The sequence below is a fragment of the Monodon monoceros genome, unplaced genomic scaffold (genome assembly GCF_005190385.1).
Source record: "Monodon monoceros isolate NGI ecotype Baffin Bay Population unplaced genomic scaffold, NGI_Narwhal_1 Super_Scaffold_6, whole genome shotgun sequence".
Lineage (NCBI taxonomy): Eukaryota > Metazoa > Chordata > Mammalia > Artiodactyla > Monodontidae > Monodon > Monodon monoceros.
Window position 1 is genome coordinate 37,483,549 of NW_021703783.1, and position 18,201 is coordinate 37,501,749.

Below are 18,201 nucleotides of genomic sequence, written 5' to 3' on the forward strand. Positions count from 1 at the left end.
TAAAAACTTCAGTGTTTCAAAGGACTGTATCAGAAAATAGTATGGGGACTTCCCCGGTGGGCCAGTGATGAAGACTCTGTGCTCCCACTGCAGGGGGCGCAGGTTCTATCCCTGGTTGGGGAACTAAGATCCCACATGATGCGTGGCCAAAAAAAAAAAAAATTATGTATATAATATTATCCATTTTATTCATTCTCACATAATGGGAGAAAATATTTGCAAATTATAAGATATTCATAACTAGAACATGTAAAGAATTCTTACAACTCAATATAAAAGACAAATAATCCAATTAAAAAATGGGTAAAGAATCTGAATATACATTTCTCCAAAGAACATATACAAATGGCCAATGAGTACATGAAAAGGTGCTCAACATCATTAACCGTCAGGGAAGTGTAAATCAAAATCCCAGTGAGATACCACTTCACACCCACTAAGATGGTTACAATCAAAAAGAAAGATAATAAGTCTTAGTGAGGGTATAGAAAAATTGGAACTCTCCTACACTACTGGTAGGAATGTAAATGGTGCAACCACTTTGGAAAATAGTTGGGCAGTTCCACAAAATATTAAGCATAGAGTTACCTATAAACCAGAAATTCCACTTCTAGGATTATATCAAAGAGAAATGAAAACATATGGCCACACAGAAACTCATACACAAATGTTCATAGCAGCTGTAGGGGAGGAAAAAAATATTTTCCTTTTACTCTTCTAAGTTCCTGGCTGGAGTTCTGTAACAAAAGAGAGATTAGTAAGAGAAAAACAAATAGAAGTTTATTAACACGTATATCTCATATATACATGGGAGAAACTCAGGAATAGTAATTTAAAGGTTTGTTTAAAACTTGGGCTTATATAGCATCTTAGCGAAGGAGCAAATTTTTAGAAAAGTGACAAAGAAAGGATCTTGAGTCTCTAGGGGTGGCAAATTGTGGGAAGGTAAATATGTGAGGAACTAATGGAAGATAAGGGCTCGTCAGTAAAGTATGCTGTAGAGAACCTCTGGTGCTGTCTCTGGGCTGATAAAGGTCTGGAGTTATCAGTGATTAAATTCTGTGCAAATTTATGTCTTGCCTGCTTTTAGGCAAATGGGGGAAAGCAGAGAGCTTTTTTGTATCTGCTTCTTCTTAGTTGCCTTCAGTTCAAAATAATCTTTATGACAAAGTGGCATGTTTTGGGTTGGCAAATTCTGCTATCTTTCACAGAATTATCATAATAGCCAAAAATTGGAAATACCCCAAACACCCATCAACTGATGAAAGGATAAAGAAAATGTTGTATCTCTATACAATGGAATATTATTTGACAATAAAAAGAAATGAAGTACACACTACAACATAGATGAGCCTTGAAAACATCATGCTAAGTAAAAGAAGCCACATATTATATGATTCTGTTTACAGGAAATGTCCAGAATAAGCAAATCCATAGGTACAGGAAATAGATTAGTGTTTGCCATAGGCTAGGGGGAGGTTTGAATGGGGAGTGACTGCTAAGAGGTACAGAGTTTAGGGGTTTATTTGTAGAATATGAAATTGTTCTGGAATTAGATGGTGGTAATGTTTGCACAGCCTGGTGAATATACTAAAAACAAATTGTACACTAACATTGTAAACTAATTAGTGAATTTTATGGTATGTGAAGTATATATTGATTAACAAGACAGAGAAATTGCTATATTTTAAAATTTTCTTGCCCTACTGGTGTTTCCTAACCCTATAACAGTCTGGAGTACTTTAAAAGAAATATTTCAAAAATATGTCTACTTGGGACTTCCCTGGTGGTCCGGTGGGTAAGACTGCATGCTCCCAATGCAGGGGGCTCAGGTTCGATCCCTGGTCAGGGAACTAGATCCCACATGCGTGCCGCAACTTAGAGCCTGCGTACCACAACTAAAGATCCTGAGTGCAGCAACGAAGATCCCATGTGCTGCAATTAAGGCCCAGCACAGCCTAAATAAATAAATAAATAAATATTAAAAAAAAAATGTCTACTTGACTTTTTTTTTTAAAGAGAAAGAAGCCAGTTACACCTACATATTGTGTACTCTATTTATTTCACTTATTTACTTATTTCTTTATTTATTATTTTCCCCCAGGACTTTATCCTGTGCGCGTGGTGGGGCAAGGGAGGTGAGGGAAGGGAGAATGGGGCAAGGAAGATGCCCACCCGTGCTACACTGGTGGGGTGGTAGCAAAGATTGTTGCCTTGGAGAGGAACATGGCAGGGGAGAGGACCTGTGGGTTGTTCTCTGCAGCCCCAGACGCCCAGAAGGGTGGAGAGAGGAGGAGGGTTCATGTCCATAAGGAACCGTTGGCTGTTGGGGAAACTTTCCTGCCAGGTCAGGCACAGCACTGGGGGCTGTGTTTGGAGCTTGGGTCTTCTTTATGAGTTTACTAATGTTTACAGAACTGTGCAGCAGGAAAATGGAAGACTGGGGGCACGTGAAAATCGAAAGCTGGCCGGAAGGGCATGGGGAGCCCCTGATGGGAAGGTGTGCCTGTGGGCTTTCAGGACTCCATTATATGAAATGTCCAGAATAGGAAGCTGTAAAGAGACAGGAAGTGGATTAGTGGTTCTTTAGGGGTGGGGGTTGCCTCGGTTACAGAGTTTCTTTGCGGGGGGGGTGGGATGATGAAAATGCTCTAATATTGATTGTGGTGATGGTCGCACAACACTGAACATACTGAAAATCATTGAATTGTACACTTTAAATTGTATGACGTGAATTATATTTAAATAAAATTGTTATATTAGGGAAAAAAACCTACAAGGGATAAAGTGTGAGGGGCAGGCATTAACCTTGGGGTAGGGAGAATGGATGCTAGTCTATCACTGTGTACTCTGATTTTAATGTCTCAGGATACTTGAAATAGCTACCCAAAATGTCATCTGCTTTGCCTAAGACAGTGCTTAAAATTCTTCTCCTGGTGATTTTTTAAAAGTCAAACCTTTAGTTCCTAAAAATTCCCTGTTTAAATGCCAGTACTTTAGTAAAAGATGGTATTTTAACTAATCAGTTACTATTTTTATAGATACTAGTAGGCTGTTGATAGAAATTAAAGCTTTGGGTAAGAGAAACAGAATGGGGTATTAGAGTATGGGTAAGGGTTGAGAGTGGCCAGTACCAGAAAGTGAGGTGCTGAATAAGGATGTGAGACTCTTCAGAAGAAAACTTCATTTACATCAGAGTATTCCTAAAGTTGGTGCTATTATTTATGACTACATTGCTTAAACCCTATACTCTTTTGATAAAATTAAGATTTTTTGCTCTTTACCAAAAAAACTGAAAGAATGAGAATTGCTCAGGCTCAAGGTTGCAGGTGAGACATTTGCTTAACATCTTTTTTAAAAATATATTTTTAAGATATTTATTTATTTCATTTGTTTATTTGCTTTTTTGGCTGCGTTGGGTCTTAGTTGTGGCGTGTGGGCTTCTCTCTAGTTGTGGCGTGTGGGCTCCAGAGCATATGGGATCTGTAGTTGTGGCATGCAGGCTTAGCTGCCCTGTGGCAGTTCCCTGACCAGGGTTTGAACCAGCGTCCCCTGCATTGGAAGGCAGATTCTTAACCACTGGACCACCAGGGAAGTCCCATGATTAGCACCTCTAATGTGTTCTTTTAAGAAAATTACTTCCTAATTCATTGCCACAAAGTGATTTATAAGATAATGATTTGGAGAGGTTTTTAACTGGGAGTGGCATCTAGAGCATGCTAGCCATCAGCTATAAATAGACTTGTAAAACTAAGAGAGTGCATCATTGAGAATACCCTGGATTTTTTTTTTGACACCCAGCCTATATAGCCAGTATAAACATTTTTTTAAGTTCATATCAGAAAAATTCCTTTCTTTTTAAACATTTCCTCTTTCCTTTGTTTTGTATACTCATTCTAGAAAATTCAGACAACTTAGAAAGTTATGATGAAAGTAAAATTTACGTGAAATCTTGTCATTAGTAAAAATACTGTAAGATTTGATAAAGATCCTTTAGGAATCTCTCTATGTATGTACATATATGTACATAATTTTATATAAATGGATTTATACATACTATATATTGTGGAAAAAGAAGACTTGGAATTGTATTTGGTTATGAATCTGTTAGAGGCATTTCTTTTCTTTATTTATAATTTGCAAGCTTGCCAAGAGAAAACTAGATCCAAGATCTGTGATTTTTCTAACTAGGGAATCTATACAGCATATATGGTTATTGGTTAATTAATATAAAGCTAGTAAGAGCATCTTAATAGCTTATTTGATTAATGCTGGTACAATTTATAAACTAACAAAAATCTGTTATAGACATATTTGTGACTCTCTTTAATTCTCTAAATCATATTGTAAAATTTTGCTGTTAGCCCAAGTCTTGGAGTGAAGGGGCTACATTCCAGAATGGTAAAGATAGACTCTGTAGCATAACGGTTTGACATACACACACACACAAAATCCTTGTCTCTTTACATGATCTGTCAAGAAAATTGTTATAACAGAGAAAGTCTGAACACAGACAACAGAACATAGTCAAATTTAATCTTACCTAAGTCCTTCACCTTAGCCTGAATAGCTACATAAGAAGGATCTGTATTTAGCTTTCTGAGTAGTAAATATTCTTATCCTTCAATTTTCTTACAGAGAAAGGCAATTTATAGCATAGTGTCTAAATAAACATAGTGCCTGCATAATTGATATTTACCCAAGCCTTAGTAGGATGAGGAAGTCTGCTCTAGAAGAGCAGACCCCCTGAAAGCACTTTGTCTCATGATGCCACTATTCCCTGTGTTGTATAAAATGGTCCACAGGAACTTTTATTCATTCTGTATTAAAAAAAATCTGGTATGGTGCCATCTATGATATATGCTCTTTGTCAAGTGCATGCTTAGATGACATGTGCAAACGCACACATGGAACCTTTTGTGATTTTGATTGGAATTGCATTGAATCTATAGATTGATTTGAGAAGAACTCACATTTTATTAGGTGACTCTTCCAACTCACAGACTAAGTATATAATTCCATGTATTTAAGTGTGTTTTAGTGTTTTTCAATAAAGTTTTATTAAAATATGTCTTGCATATTTTGGGTAATTTTATCCCTAGGCACTTTGTATGTTTTTTGATACTGTTATGAACAATATCCTTTGTAAAGTTAAAATTTCTAATCATTTTTGGTATATAAAAATGTAGCTGATTTTTGTATTTTTTTTGGTTTGTTTTTATAATATGTTTTATTGGTAATGATGGACTTGAGGTAATCAACAGTTCAACTACAGTCTATAAAGGGTTTTTGTAAAAATGCATTCATTTTCTGATAATAAATAAATCCAGACTCTGTACAGTTTAGAAAAACTATGATGGTGGCAAATAGAAGAATAGAAAGATAATAAATCTTGGGTTCAAAATGAAATGATTAAATCAAAGAAGAGAGCTAAACATATTTTTGGAGTCCCCTCATTGGGGAGTCATGTAACGGACACCATTCCCTCTCAAGGCTCTCGAGTGGGCACTAGAATAATGTTGACTTTAAAGCCTTCTCCTCTAATATCCCCTCTGGTTCAATTTTTGATCATGAAACAGATCCTTTCGGCATGAGATGAAAAAATAAAAGTGCAGATTCGTTCAGGTGGAATTAGTTCAGTTAGATCTTTTTGTGTCCTAACAATTCAAACTGAAATTAAGGGCTTCCTACAGCATTCCTATAAGCTTCTGAAAACACAGCCAAAGGGCACTCAGAAAGATGAAACATTTTTTCCTATTTCTGTAAATATTCAAGGGATTGAAAAATCAACACCTAGAAAAAAACAAGGCAAAAATTCATCAGCACCAAGTAGAAAAGATCTTCAAATGGAGCAGGTCTGTTATGTGTCCTGATATCCTTGTGTTGATGAATAGGTTCACAATCTCCCCCTAGGAAAAGTCCACTGCCTAAGGTTAACACCTTTAGGCAAAAGGTAAAGCTCAGCAAATGACTTCATTTTACATTTTGATTCATCCATAGTTTTTTAAAAAAAGGAAATTCAAGGTTTTGGCACTCCTTTAAACACATTTTCTTTGGAGGATGTATGGTTTCAGGTTAGAGTGTCTTCCTTCCCTACTTCATTATTTGTTAAAGTGGGAAGTATCAACTTTATTACTAGTAGTTTCAGCTACAATTTCAAAAGTTGCATGTAGTCACAATACAACAGTTTACGTTTAAATCAGACTCTAGTAGTAGTTAAAACTGTTCAAAGGTGGCCATTACAAAATCCTGGCAGTCTTTCTTGCCTATCAGATATGATTGAGTTGTTGGTGGCTAGAACTCAAGTCACATACAGTCAGCCACATTATTGGATCCACGACCTACATCTCAAATTTGCCTAGTTAAGCACACACAGCTACACCTGCTCCAGCTCTGCAGTGAGACACAGATCCAACAAGCTCCCACCTATTCAGCACTGGATCAAATGCATCTACTGTATTTAAGTATGCATTGCCATTATGACCACCAACTGCAAAGATTTTGCCCATCACTGTTGCGATCCCCACTCCACCCCCAGGAGTGGTAAGGGCTGCTACATAATCCCACTTGTTGCTTCGAGGATCATACCGCTCAACTGAACTCAGAGGAGAATTATCATCAAAACCACCAACAACATGTAAGCAACCATGGAGCTCACTAACTCCATTGCCTGCTCTTCGCTGACCCATTTCTTTAACTTCTATCCATTTATCGAGATGTGGATCACGCCTCTCCACACTAGATAGAGAAGCTACTCCATCCTTGCCACCTACTGCATAAACATGGTTCACAAGAGCCACAGAGCCAACTCCTCCACGGGGAGTATTCACTGGTGCCACTGTACTCCACTGATCAAATTCTATGTCATATCTCTCAACATCGTTGACGCAAGTGTTGTCATCTAACCTTCCAATTGCATAAATTGGGCCCCCCAAGGAGGCCAAGGCAATTCCTCGCCTCTTTGTGTTCACTGATGCCTTCATCATCCATTTAATAGTGAGACAATCAAACATCTCCATACTACCTAAATGTTCATTTCCATCATGTCCACCCACTGCATACACTTTACCTTCCACTGAGATTACACCCACACGTAGCCTTCGACTGTTCGTTTCTGGTCCAAAGAACCAGCTGTTTTTGTTGATAGAATAGCATTCGATACAGCAAAAGGGGTCACTTGATCCACCTCGACCACCTACACAAAATAGCACACCAGCAGTATGTTTCCTTGGGGTAGTCCGAAAGGAGTATTCAAAGTCAGGTACTGCCGTGCTACTCAAGTGAAGGTGGTAATTTCTTGCTTCATCCAATAAATCTCTACATTTTACGTTCTGTTTGACAATCTGTTCTTTTGCCACAGCACCCATAAGAAAATCAACTGGCAACAGCAGCAAACGAACAAAGTCTTCACACTCCACCACTTCAGGAAAATGCTCACAGGCATACTGATCTGCCATGTCCATTAAGTCTATACGATTGTGACTTTCTGCAAAGGCTCTTACTGCCAGACAACTGGAGGGATGAAAATGTAACTTCATGTATTCACAGCAAGCTCTAGCCACCAGTTCAACCTTCAATGTGATATCACAGAGTTCTCCATTTTCATAAAACTGAGGAAGAGAACCATGAAAATCTTTCCAAGCTTCATTGGCATCAGAGATAAAGGAGTCTTCTCCATCACCATCACCAAGTGAAGATCTGTTCTTTATTTGCTGGTGCTGTTGCCTTTTCCCCTTTGTGAAGCGATTCCTAGCTTGTTTTGCATTCATAGGTTCTGAAGCCATTTGTAACACTCTTCTTTTAATACAGCTCTCTTCTCAAACATCCCATTAATCTTTTGTAAAGGATGGGGAAAAGGCAGAATGTAGATGCAGTTCACTAAACTTCAGACATTTTTCAAAACCTACTTAACTGCCATTGTCCAGTTAGCTCAGTCCTCGGCCCGTCCCGCTGCTCGGTTCCTCCCGGCCTCGCCAAGGCTGCAGCCGCGCTACCAGGTTCTCGCAGCCCTGAGCAGCGCCGTACCAGCCCCACGCGAGCACCCGACGGACGCGCACTCTTTTGAGCCTTTGTATATTTTTGTATACAAAATATTTGCAATCTATAGTATTTTTTAAAGTTTTGCCATCTGTTGTTCTCTTTTCTCTTCTGGAACTGCCAGTATTTGCGTATTAGGTCTCCTGGATCTATCCTCTAAGTCTTGTATTTTCCATCATGATTTCTGTTTGTATTTAAGGTCTTTGCTTTGAGATAGTCCTTCTGCTTAATTTTCCAGCCACAATTCAGATCTGGACAGTAAACATTCTCTCCTTTAATTCATCTGCAAATTGTTTTCCTGGAAGATCATAGCTTTTCATTCCATAAATTCTTTATTTTTACCTGTTCTCATATATCCTTAAATGTCAGCTCAATATTCTTCAGGATTTACCTTCTTATTTACCCTTTTTATTGCTAAATTTCTTCTTGCTTATCTGTGCTTCCACTTAGGATTAGTTTCCTTTTATTTGAAGAATTCCCTTTAGTATTCCTTTAATTCAGGTCTGCCAGTGGCAAGTTCTCTCAGTTTTTGTTTGTCTGAAAATGTATTTAATTTGTCTTCTTCTCTTTTTCTTGTCTTTATTTTTGAAGGACACTTTTTTATTGAGTATAGAATTCTAGCTTGGCAGTTATTATCTTGCAACACTTTGAATGTGTCATTCCATTATCTTTGGCTTTCCTCACTTTGTTGAGAAGCCAACTGTTAGCCTTACTGTTGTTCCTTTGCGCAGCTTGCAGGATCTTAGTTCCCCAACCAGGTATTGAAGCCAGGCGCCCTGCAGTGGAAGCAAGGAGTCCTAACCGCTGGGCCACCAGGGAATTCCCGTTCTTTTTCTTTTTTATCTCTGTGAGCTTCAGTCTAGATGATTTTTCTGACCTGTCTTCTAGTTCACTAATTATCTTTTTATTTGTGTGCAGTGTGCTTTAGTTAAGCACTGTTGAGTTCTTAAATGTGATTTTTTTTTCAGTTCTAGAATTTCCATTTCATACAGTTTCCTCTATGGAATTTCTCCATCTTGTCATTTAATTTCTCAAACCTATTCATTATGGTCATTTTAAAGTTCAAGTCTGATAATTCCAGTATCTGGCTCTTCTGTGGATCTGTTTCTCTTCTCTGATATCTCTTCAGTTTTTGTCATTTGATCTTGTCTGGAATACTAGTAATTTTTTGTTTAATACTGAAAACGGTTTATGAAAAATTAAAGAGATAATTTGAAGCCCTGAATGGTGTAGTCTTCTTCTTGCAAGGGTTTGTTTTTGCTTCTGACAGTCAGTTAGGGTAAGCTTAGACTCTCTTAATCAAGCCAGGGATTTTGTAATGAGAAGGTGAGCTTTAGTATTTATAGGAGCTGGTCTCTCCTTAGGTGTAGGCCTTTGAGGGTTTCAACTAAAAGTAAGGAGTGATTGCCAGGTTTCCTCTATCTTCTTAGGTCCTGAACCTCCAGGTTTTTTTCCCCCCACAAGTTCTGTAAGACTACAGGAAGACCAGTTTAGTTTTTCAGCCATTTAGCTACTGCTTTTTGCTCAGCTTCTCAAACTTTCGTTACTACTTTTGAATCAGTGATGCCTTAAGGGGAAAAGAAGCACTGAATGTCAGGCTTATCTCTTAGAACTCCTTTTCTGTCTGAGATTTTAGCCCCTCAAGTCCTTGCTGCCTTGGTACCTCTCTGATATCTACAAATAGATTTTTTTAATTTTAAATTTTGTTCATATTTTCCAGTTGTTTTTTGCTGTAGTCTTGGTCTGCAAGAAACTCCACCATTACTGAGAGCAGAACTCCCTACAGAATAACTTTAAAAATAAGACAATCGAAGCAAAGCAGTGATACTCAGAGCCTACCTTAAGTTATTTGCCTTTATGTAAATATTATGTCAGTGTCAGCAAAGATGATTTTCTATTTACCTTTGAGACGCCTTGACTTTCAAGGACATCAAGTGAATTTTTCTTTAAAAATCTCTCCTTTTGTTGGTCTTATTTCTGCTATATCTGTTTTCTTTATTCTCTCCCCCACTACTTCCTTCATAATTCTGAGAGTCTTCTAATTTGACTTAGACAAGATGTGTCTAAATTGTCCCATTAAATTGTCTCTGCAGGTGATAAAATGATGGCTCACTCTCTCCCTTTAGCTCTAGAGAATAAGGCAATCATCAATGAGACTGAGTGAAAACATTCCTTAGCTTGATTTCCCAATACTAAATCTCAAGTAATCTTTTTAGGTTTATATATAGTTGTAATAATAGCTTGATAGTGTATCTTTGTAACAAATTTTCATGTGACTAACAAGCCTACAACAATTTCCTATTCTCTAGAAGTGTCTAAAAATAATAAAATGTATTACATGATCTTGCCCCATCTGGCCAAGGCTAACAGACCCAAAGGAGAAATTCTAACCCCAACTGGGCCAGTCAGATCACCACTGCCAGAAATTTGATATTTGTGACAATTAAATATAGGGATAGAGTTTTTAGATCTGAGTAATATGATACACAGCCTCTAAGATGGGGCCTCCATTGTACCCCTTCTTCTAGTATTCATGTCCTGTGTTCTCCCCTTGACAGTAGGTTGGGCCTAGTGAGTCACTTCTAACAGACTACAGCAAAAGTAATAAGATGTTATTTCTGAGGTTAGTTTGGAAAAAGACTGTGGGTTCTGTTTTAAGGGCTCTCTTTTTCTCTCTTGCTCCCTTGCTCTGAGGGAAGCCAATTGCCAGGTTGTGCTGCCCTTTGAAGAGGCCCATGTGTCAAGGAACTGCATGCAGGAGGTCTCCAGCTAACAGGCAGCAAGGAACTGAGGCCCTCGATTGAACAGCTGTCCAGATACTAAATTCTGCCAACAACCATGGGAGTGAGCTTGGAATAGAATTCTCCCTCAGTTGAGTCTTCAGATTAGACTGCAGCCCTGGCCAACAGCATGACTGAAACCTCATGAGAGATCTCTTCTAGTAGAACCTATCTTGCATGCACCCATATTCCTGACCCTCACTTCATCTCTTCAACTGCTTGTTGCTCTAATCTTTCCATTACGGCATTACAACTGATCAGCTTCCTTGGTTCTCACCTTGTTTTCTTGTGTTTCCTTCATCAAGGGTTTCCCCATGAGTTCCAGTATGTAACTCATTTGGTTTGCTTTCTTGTATATTGTCACTGGGCTGGGTCATTCCTTCTGTGATATGCTGCAGCAAGGATTTCTATGAATGCCACCCAGAGTCCTGGGTTTGTCCTTCCTCTCTAGGTCAGACCTTGGATATCTTGGCCTTCAACATCCTGGACACTTAAAGGAACATTTAGCTGTTGTTTCCCTAAATAATGCCTAACATGGGAGCCAATCTGCCTAGCAGGCCTTGCCTGGGTCCCTGATGTATTCTCTTTGAACTATCTGGGTACCTCACCTGATCTCTTCAAGCTCCTTTTTCCAGGGTTAGCTTCTCTTTGCCGTACTACCTTGGACCCTTCTGATTCATTATGCCTGTTACTCGATAGGAGCCTAGAGCCCATGCTCCACAACAAGAGAAGCCACCACAATGAGAAGCCCGTGCACCGCAACAAAGAGTAGGCCCCGCTTGCTGCAACTAAAGAAAGCCTGTGTGCAGCAACGAAAACCCAACAGAGCCAAAAAGAAATAAAAACAAACAAAAAAACTGTATATTTTCTCTCCAGATGTGTGGGTAAGCCCTGTATCAGATATCTATTGCTGTGTAACAAACTACCCCAAAACTTATTGACTTAAAACAACAATTATTTTTTTTTATGGTTACGTGGGTTTTGGACAGTTCTGTACTATGTGGTGTCATCTGGTTAACTCATGTAATTGCATTCAGCTGGGATTTCAGCTGGTGCTGCAATGCCTAGGACAGTCACATTCCCATGTTTGGGGTCTTTGTGCTCGCTGTTGGATGGGGTGTCCTGGTTTTTTTCCACATGACCTCTCTGAATGAAAACAAGCTGCCAGACTTCTTAAGGGCTTGACCTAGATCTGGTGTAGCTTCTCTTCTGTCACATCCTATTAGTCAAAGCAGTCATAAGGCCAACTGAGTTTTAAGGAGAGAGGAATAGACTCCACCTCTTGATGGGAGACATAGCATGTACCTACAGGGATGAGAGAAACAGTTAGTGGCTATCTTTGGCGTTGGTCTACCATGAATGTATTCACACAGAATTTTGCATACAACATCAGGGAGTTCACCAACCCCGAGAATCCTTTATGAAGTACCTATGTTTTGTTTGTTCGTTTTATGTATTTTGTGTGTGTGTGTGGTACGTGGGCCTCTCACTGTTGTGGCCTCTCCCATTGCGGAGCACAGGCTCCGGACGCACAGGCTCAGCGGCCATGGCTCACAGGCCCAGCCGCTCCGCAGCATGTGGGATCCTCCGGGGGGCACGAACCCGCGTCCCCCGCATCGGCAGGCGGACTCTCAACCACTGCGCCACTAGGGAAGCCCCTGTTCGTTTGTTTTTTTGTTTCTAAAATATTTATTTATTTATTTGGCTACAATGGGTCTTAGTTGTGACACATGGGATCTTCGTTGCCGCGTGCAGAATCTTTAGTTGCAGGATGCGAACTCTTAGTTGAGGCATGTGGGATCTAGTTCCTTGACCAGGGATTGAACCCAGGCCCCCTGCATTGGGAGCATGGAGTCTTAGCCACAGGACCGTCAGGCAAGTCCCTAAAATATCTATGTTTTCCAGAGTCCTAGGTTAAGAATCTCAGCTTTAAAATATAAACCAAGGGCTTCCCTGGTGGTGCAGTGGTTGAGAGTCCGCCTGCCGATGCAGGGGACACGGGTTCGTGCCCCGGTCTGGGAGGATCCCACATGCCGCAGAGCGGCTGGGCCCATGAGCCATGGCTGCTGAGCCTGTGCGTCCGGAGCTTCTGCTCCGCAGTGGGAGAGGCCATAACAGTGAGAGGCCCGCGTACAGGAAAAAAAAAAAAAAAATATATATATATATATATATATATATAAACGAAGTATAGTGTATCCCAGAAATGCAAGGTTTGTTTCATATTCAAAAGGCAGTGAACCCAGTTCACCATATTAGTAGGATAAAGGGAAAAAACCCATGTGATCATTTCAGAAAAAATTTTTGACAAAATCCAATATCTACTTATAAAAATAAAACTTCTCAGCAAATTAGGAATAGAAAGAAACTTTAACCTGATAAAGAGCATATATGAAAAACTGACAGCTAACTTCATGCCTAATAAATAGTAAACATTCTCTAAGATTGGAAACAAGACGAGGATATCTGCTCTCACTACCTGTAGTCATTGAGAATGACCTCCTGCTTTAGATACCCTAAGTTCTAACTCAGAATTAAGCTAGGTTATCAAAGGCCTACTTACCTGGACTGCACGATATAGGCTTCTGGTGGAATTACACTTTTTTTTCCTGGAATGTACTCTAGTGTGATGTACAGTCTATATTGAAAAATACATAATATGACTCATATGGTTTTTTTTTCTTCTTAGATTCTACTTTATTTGGCAAAACTCGGAAACTAATAACCAATTCACTTCCCCCTACCTCCTCTTTGAAGAAGGCAGTTCTCCAGAGACAAAAATTCTGTGGCTTGGGGATTATCCACCATCTCCAGGCTTTAGATTCAGGCAGCTGATGGTCTGGTGGTCAGGCCTCCAGACCCAAAGCTCTCAGAGGCAATAGAAGAAAGTAAAAGGAAACTCTCATTTCAAAGACAGTGAAGTCTTCCCATTCCTCCTTCCCCCTGCCCACAACCTCCTACACTCCTAACCTAAATAAAAAGATAGTAGAGGACAATGTATGAGTGTGAGAGATACTCACACACAGACCTTCCTTTTAGCTAAAAAGCTGCAAAATCCCTCCCTGGAAGGAGGACAATTAGAAACACCAATCAAGGTTTGGTGGCACAAGGTGATAGTCGGAAACATGTGAGACTGGTAAAAATCCAGGGAGAAAATATTTCACCTTCAGCCCATTCTCAGGACTCTAGTGAACTTATATTAAAAATAATATAAAACTCCAAAACATTGCTGGTGGGAGTGAAAATTCACATCATCAGATAGAATCTGGTAGCACATTAGAAGAATGAATAATCACCATGACCAAGTTTTTTGTATTGGAAATGCAGTGATGACTCAGCATTAGAAAAGCTTTTAGAATAATTCATTATAATGTGCTGAAGGAGAAAAATCATGTCAGCCTCCAAATATTACTGGAAACACATTTAATAAAATTCAATATCCATTCTGATAAAAATTCTTAACATTATATAAATAAGATAGAAATTCTTACATTGAGATATATCCTTTCCATACATTTGACTAAAAAAAGTACAAAACATATGTTGTCTCAAGGCCAAGAGTTACATTCCAATTAAAGATAGAGAAAAGGATAGGATGAGCACCATACTTTTTAATATGAAGAAATTGTTACATACAATATAATTATAAAATTTATATAATGGTCTCAAAATATTCTTTTTGCTGTCAATTTTTTACATTTTGATTTTCTCAAGTTTATTATAATCTCATAGATTAAATAGCAAGATAAATGTGGTTTTTAAAAAATATTTATTTATCTATTTGGTTGCACTGCGTCATGGGGGCTCCTTAGTTGTGGCTCGTGGGCTCCTTAGTTGTGGCATGCGAACTCTTAGTTGAGGCGTGCATGTGGGATCTAGTTCCCTGACCAGGGATCGAAACTGAGCCCCCTGCATTGGGAGCTCAGAGTCTTAACCACTGCACCATCAGGGAAGTCCCAAGACAAATGTGTGGGTTTTTTTTTAAATTAATTAATTTATTAATTAATTTATTTTTGACTGTGTTGGGTCTTTGCTGCCGCACCAAGGCTTTCTGCAGTTGCAGTGAGTGGGGGCTACACTTTGCTGTGGTGCGTGGGCTTCTCATTGCAGTGGCTTCTCTTGCTGTGGAGCACAGGGTCTAGGCATGTGGGCTTCAGTAGCTGTGGCATGCAGGCTCAGTAGTTGTGGCTCATGGGCTCTAGAGTGCAGGCTTAGTAGTTGTGGCACACGGGTTTAGTTGCTCCACGACATGTGGGTATCTTCCCAGACTAGGGCTTGAACCTGTGTCCCTTGCATTGGCAGGCGGATTCTTAACCACTCTGCCACCAGGGAAGTCCCAATAAATGTGTTTTAATACTAACAACACAATTTAAGAGTGAGCAAAGGACTTGAATAGACATTTCTCCAAAGAAGATACCCAAATGGCCAATAAGTACATTAAGAGATGCTAAACATCAGTAATCATTTGGGAAATGCAAATCAAAATCACAGTGAGATACCACCTAACACCCACTAGAATGGCTACTGTAAAAAAAAAAAAAAAAGAAAAACAAGGGGAGTTCTCTGGTGGTCTAGTGGTTAGGATTCCGTGCTTTCACTGCTGTGGCCCAGGTTCAATCCCTGGTCGGGGAAATGTAAAATGGTTTAGTCTCTATGGAAAATAGTGTGGCAATTCCTCAAAAAAAATTAAACATAGAATTACCATATATTATGATCCAGCAAATCCACTTCTGGGTATAAAACTCAAAAAATTGAAATCAGGGTCTGGAAGAGATATTATATACCCATTTCATGACAGCATTATTCACAATAGCCAAAATGTGGAAGCAACCCTAATGTCCATCAATGAATGAATGGATAAACAAAATGTAGTTTATACATATAATGGAATATTATTCAGCCTTAAAAAGGAAGGAAATTTTGAAAAGGAAGGAAATGTTGACTATATTATAACATGGACGAACCTTGAGGTTGTTACGCTAAGTGAAATAAGCTATTCACAAAAAGACAAATACTGTCTTATTCTATTATTTGAGGTACTTAGAATAGACAAATTAAGAAACAAAAAGTGGAATAAATGGTGTTACTGAGTCTAAGCTTATAAACTGCTTGCCATACCACAGGCCAATAAATCAAGAGACACTTTGGTGCAAGGAATAGCGACTTTATTCAGAAACCCAGCAGACTGAGAAGATGGTGGACGAGTGTCCCAAAGAACCACTTTCCCCCAGTTACAATTCAAGCTTCTTTTATACTAAAAGGGGAGGGGGTGTGGTTGGTTGCTGCAAACTTCTCGGTGCCGGAATCCTTTGTTGTTGCAACTGTCCACATAGGTCTGATCACAATTTTCCTATAAACCTCTGACAAGACAACTATTATTCCTCTGTTATGCAACTTTTTAATTTTTTAATTGAAGTATAGGTGATTTACAATGTTGTGTTAGTTTCTGGTGTACAGCAAGTAATTCAGTTATATGTATATATTCTTTTTCATATTCTTTTTCATTATGGTTTATTATGGGATACTGAATATAGTTCCCTGTGCTATATAGAGTAGGACCTCGTTGTTTATCTATTTTATATGTAATAGTTTGTGTCTGCCAACCCCAAACTCCTAATTTATCACTCCCCCACCTCCTTTCCCCTTTGGTAACCATCAGTTTGCTTTCTATGTCTGTGAGTCTGTTTCTGTTTCATAAATAACTTCATTTGTATCATATTTTAGATTCCACATATAAGTGACATCACATGGTTTTTGTGTTTCTCTTTGTTATTTTTTTTCACTTTTTTTTTAAAACTGTTTTTATTTTTGGCCATGCCACGTGACATGTGGGATCTTAGTTCTCTGACCAGGGATCAAACCTGGACCCTTGGCCGTGGAAGCGCAGAGTCCTAACCAATGGACGGCCAGGGAATTCCCCTGTCTTTCTCTTTCTGACTTAACATCTCTTAGTATGATAATCTCTAGGTCCATCCATGTTGCTGCAAATGACACTATTTCATTCTTTTTTATGGCTGAGTAGTATTCCACTGTGTATATATACACTATATCTTCTTTATCCATTCGTCTGTCAATGGACATTTAGCTTGCTTCCATGCCTTGGCTATTGTAACTAGTGTGGCTATGAACATTGCAGTGCGTGTGTCTTTTCGAATTAGAGTTTTCTCCAGATATATGCTCAGGAGTGGGATTGCTGGATTGTATGGCACCTCTATTTTTAGTTTTTTAAGGACCCTCCATACTGTTTTCCATAGTGACTGTACCAATTTACATTCCCACCAACAGCATAGGAGGGTTCCCTTTTCTTCACGCCCTCTCCAGCATTTGTTATTTGTAAACTTTTTAATGGTGGCCATTCTGACTGGTGTGAGGTGGTACCTCACTGTAGTTTTGACTTGCATTTCTCTAATAAGTAGTGATGTTGAGCATCTTTTCATGTGCCTATTGACCGTCTGTATGTCTTCTTTGGAGAAATGTCTATTTAGGTCTTCTGCCCATTTTTTGATTGGATTGTTTTTGAGTTGTATGAACTATTTGTATATTTTGTTCTGAAACTTTTTATCTCTATAGGAATAGAAAAGATTTATACCTTTGAAAGTAAGAGCATTGAGAATGGGCTATCCTGTATATTTCAGGCTATAGGCAACATTCTTTTTTTTGTTTGTTTGTGGGATCTTAGTTCCCTGACTAGGGATCGAACCCATGCCCTTGGCAGTGAAAATGCAGAGTCCTAACCACTGGACAGCCAGGGAATTCCCGCAACATTTTTTTTTTTTTTTGGCTGCGTTGGGTCTTTGTTGCTGCACATGGGCTTTTCTCTAGTTGTGGCGAGCGGGGTCTACTCTTCATTGTGGTGTGCAGGCTTCTCACTGGATGGCTTCTCTTGTTGCAGAGCACAGGCTCTAGGCGCGCAGGCTTCAGTAGTTGTGGCTCACGGGCTCTACAGTGCAGGCTCAGTAGTTGTGGCACACAGGCTTAGTTGCTCCACGGCATGTGGGATCTTCCCAGACCAGGGATCGAACCCGTGTCCCCTGCATTAGCAGGCGGATTCTTAACCACTGCGCCACCAGGGAAGCCCAACATTCTTAACTTATAGAAAAAATAATATAATACAAAGGGTAAAGTAAAAGAAACAGATCCAATATGGAGTCAGATTTGTTCTCTATTACAGTGGTTGCCAGAGGCTAGGGGAGGGTGGAATGGGGAATTATTGTTCAATGGGTATAGAGTTTTAGTTTTTCAAGGTGAAAAGAATTCAGGAGATTGGTCGCACAACAATGTGAATGCACTTAACACTACTGAACTGTACACTTAAATAATGGTTAAGATAGTAAATTTTATTCTATGCGTATTTTACCACAATTAAAAATAAAGTAAAACAGGGAAT

At 39.2% G+C, this 18,201-nt stretch overlaps 2 protein-coding genes across 4 annotated transcripts in view; both read right to left on the reverse strand.

Moving 5' to 3' along the window:
* The window catches only part of LOC114885104 (tubulin alpha-1B chain), a 44,271-nt gene that overhangs the window by 15,879 nt on the left and 10,191 nt on the right, over nucleotides 1-18,201 (reverse strand). The gene's annotated exons all lie outside the window — the stretch shown is intronic.
* LOC114885105 (kelch-like protein 8) lies at nucleotides 6,363-7,784 on the reverse strand. 2 transcript variants are annotated; one of them, XM_029204482.1, is made up of 2 exons: nucleotides 7,572-7,784; nucleotides 6,363-7,412 (listed from the first exon to the last, which is right to left on the reverse strand). In XM_029204482.1, the coding sequence occupies exons 1-2, from the start codon at nucleotides 7,782-7,784 to the stop codon at nucleotides 6,363-6,365; spliced, it is 1,263 nt and encodes a 420-aa protein (XP_029060315.1). The 2 variants fall into 2 exon arrangements, with proteins under 2 accessions (XP_029060315.1, XP_029060314.1); XM_029204481.1 differs by having other exon boundaries at nucleotides 6,363-7,784.

Bases quoted from the DNA above. Each gene is read 5' to 3' on its own strand.
- LOC114885105 (XM_029204481.1), bottom strand. From the start codon at position 7,784: ATGGCTTCAGAACCTATGAATGCAAAACAAGCTAGGAATCGCTTCACA.